This window comes from Echinops telfairi, unplaced genomic scaffold (assembly GCF_000313985.2).
Source record: "Echinops telfairi isolate 266 unplaced genomic scaffold, ASM31398v2 ScPeMD7_7407;HRSCAF=8445, whole genome shotgun sequence".
Lineage (NCBI taxonomy): Eukaryota > Metazoa > Chordata > Mammalia > Afrosoricida > Tenrecidae > Echinops > Echinops telfairi.
This window is the reverse complement of record NW_022111307.1, coordinates 5,319,547-5,322,549: the sequence shown is the minus strand read 5'-3', so window position 1 is coordinate 5,322,549 and position 3,003 is coordinate 5,319,547. Positions and strand designations below refer to the sequence as shown.

The window sequence follows — 3,003 nt, the reverse complement described above, 5'->3', positions numbered from 1 at the left end:
GTCTGTTCCCCTATTTCAGTGGGATTGTATTCGTCTTCTCTCCATTGATTATGATGTTGGCTGTTGTTTTTTCATAGATAGCTTGTATTGTCTTGAGGAATTTTCCTTCCGTTCCTTCTTCTCAAGTGTCTTAATTAAACAGGAATTTGTGTTCGATGTTGTTGAATGCTTTTTCCACATCTATCGATATTATCATGTGGTTCTTATAGTTTTTCATGTCAATGTGGTGAATGATTCTAATAGCCTTTCATATTCATACCTGCAACCCTGGTATGAATCCCACTTGGTCATGGTGAATTATTTGTTTTGTTTGATCTGTTTTTTTAAAAAATATTTTACGGTTTTATTTCAGATTGAGGTTTATCTCTGTTGCATTTTGTCATTTGGGTAGCTTTCTTGAATCTCTGCTATATGTTTTTCAGTATATGAAGCCCAGGATGGATGTACCTATAATGACAACAACTAAAATAAGGGTTCCTGGGGGATACAATGAGGGAAGTGGGGAGGTAAGGGGGAGCTGATATCAAGGAGTTCCAGAAAGAAAAAAAAGCTTTTAAATTGATTAGGGTAGCAATTGTACAACATTGTTTGATGTGATTGAACTATGAAATGGTATGATGTCTAGATTAGCTCCTAATAAAATAGTTGGGGGGAAAAAGAGAGAGGTTGACTCAAGACACACACTACACTAATACTACTTCATTAATGAGACAAAGAGATATGGATTCTAACTGAGATTCTAACATTAGGCATAGAGGTTAGGATATACAACATGTATTATGGGGAAGGGAGCCACAACTCAATCCACAGAGTTCTCCTGTGGTGAGGCTGGGTGATACCTCTCGAACCAAGTACCCTTTGACCTTGCACTAACCCTATCTCTTTGCCTAACTCCTTTGCTATCCCTACTCATATCCCAATCTGTTCATGTTCCCATTCCCTTCCCTTTCCATTCAATTATTACTTCATTCCTTGGGATTCAGCTGCACTCTCTGTGTAATTTCTGCAGAATGCAATCCTCTTCTTAGAAAACTCTTGACCTAGTTAAGAGAGAAGCCTGATAATACACAAGACTGCCAGAGTTTGTTACTCCAAATATGTCAATCTGAATGTCAACAAATGCTCAGAGTATGGAACCAAGAGCAAGTGCACGTTAATGGTGACCTGGATTTACAGTGAAAGTTGCACAGAAGAAGCAGGGTTTGAGCTGGGCACACTAAAGGAGAACAGACATCCCAGACAGAGGAAATTTAAAAATTCCAAAAACGCACTCCAATTGAGTTGATTCCAACTCCTAGCGCCCCTAAGTGACCCTATAGGATAAGAATAGAATGCCCCTGTGGGTTTTCTGGACTGTACAAAAGTCAAAAGCCTCATCTTTTTCCCACACGGTGGCTGGAGAGAGGGGATAAAAGGACAGAAGAATAGAAGTACGGTAGCCTGAGCTAACCCAGGAAGAGGGGAGGGTTCCTTATGGGCACACAGAGATGATCAAGTTGGAAATGAATTCATGGCACCTTGCTGGGCTTTTCTGTAGGGACACGGTAGGAGGAGATGGCATCCCTCCCCTTTTGAAAGCTTTCATTGGTCTCTTGCTCTCTAAGCCGAGCATATTGTAAATGAGGGTTACAGGGACAGTGTTTTAGTTTGGGGGGAGCTTAGGCTGGAGTTATGAGTCTTGTGATCACTGAGTTTTTCTCATTTCTAGGTGTCATTGGTCCTAAGGGGGACACAGGTAATGGTGCTGGGATTGAAGGGCCCCGCGGCTTTCCTGGAAACCCAGGCAGAAAAGGAGAACCTGGCGAAGGTGCCTATGTATATCGCTCAGCTTTCAGTGTGGGGCTGGATGCCCGCGTCACCATCCCCAATGTGCCCATTCGCTTCACCAAGATCTTCTACAATCAGCAAAACCACTATGATGGCTCCACTGGCAAATTCCACTGCAACATTCCTGGGCTGTACTATTTCTCCTACCACATCACCGTCTACCTGAAGGACGTGAAACTCAGCCTGTTCAAGAACGACAAAGCCGTGCTCTTTACCTATGACCAATACCAGGACAAGAATGTGGACCAGGCCTCTGGCTCTGTGCTCCTGCATTTGGCAGTGGGGGACCAAGTATGGCTCCAGGTGTATGGCGATGGAGAGAATAATGGACTCTATGCAGATAACATCAATGACTCGACCTTCACAGGCTTCCTGCTCTACCATGACACTGACGGATCACAGTGACCTCAGGGCTTCCAGTAGGCCACCCAACCCACGCGTCAATCAAAAGACAGCTGGTGGGTTTTCACAGAGATAGGAGATTGCTTTTAAAAGTCTAGTTGGAAGGTTCTGAGCATGGTTTATTCACCAGCACATTCATTTAGCCATTCATTCACTAAGGACCTTTAAAACTCACATAGTAGGTTTTCTGTCTTGAGGAACACATCATCCTTCATCTCAAGGATCTTATTCTATAGGAGCAATAAAAGGATAATAATATTTCATGGGGAATTTCCCCTGCATGACAAGCTAACTGGCCAAAGAGAGTCTTGGGCAGTGTTTATTTTGTGCTCTTCTGCTGTGCACGGCAAGCCTGCGGCGCGGATCTTCTTTTCCTATCGTCCCTGCAGCTGTCGTTCTGAGGCTAAGAGTGTTCGGCGACTGTCTGAGGCCACGCAGGTATTAAGAGACACGGCTAGAAATCAGACTCAGAGTTCATAAGGGCCCAGGTCACTAGAGGGCCGCTGAGTTTGCCTTCAGCAGAGGTTAAGGTTTCTCCTTAGAAGAGCTTCTTCCGAGAAGAGGCTCCTGGAAGTCCCTCTCAGATAGACTTCTCAGCATTCCCTTTCTTCCTCTAGTTTCTCCCCCAGGCGATGTATCCACGTCTCCATAGGTGGGAAGCATCTTCAAGGGCAGCTGGAGAGGAAGCGTCTCTGCGGTGTTACCTGTACTGCACCTTTCCCTCCGCACTGTGCCTTGTACGTCACTCCATTTCCTCCTAAGGAGTCCTTGGCG

The 3,003-nt window shown here is 44.7% G+C and overlaps 1 protein-coding gene across 1 annotated transcript in view; it reads left to right on the top strand.

Moving 5' to 3' along the window:
- Positions 1 to 2,232, top strand: part of ADIPOQ (adiponectin, C1Q and collagen domain containing) — a 6,950-nt gene extending 4,718 nt beyond the window's left edge. Inside the window, exon 2 of the mRNA XM_004713465.1 lies at positions 1,709 to 2,232. Coding sequence (XP_004713522.1) covers positions 1,709 to 2,232 — 524 coding nt within the window. The remainder of the gene's footprint in view (positions 1 to 1,708) is intronic.
- Positions 2,233 to 3,003: the final 771 nt, after the last annotated feature.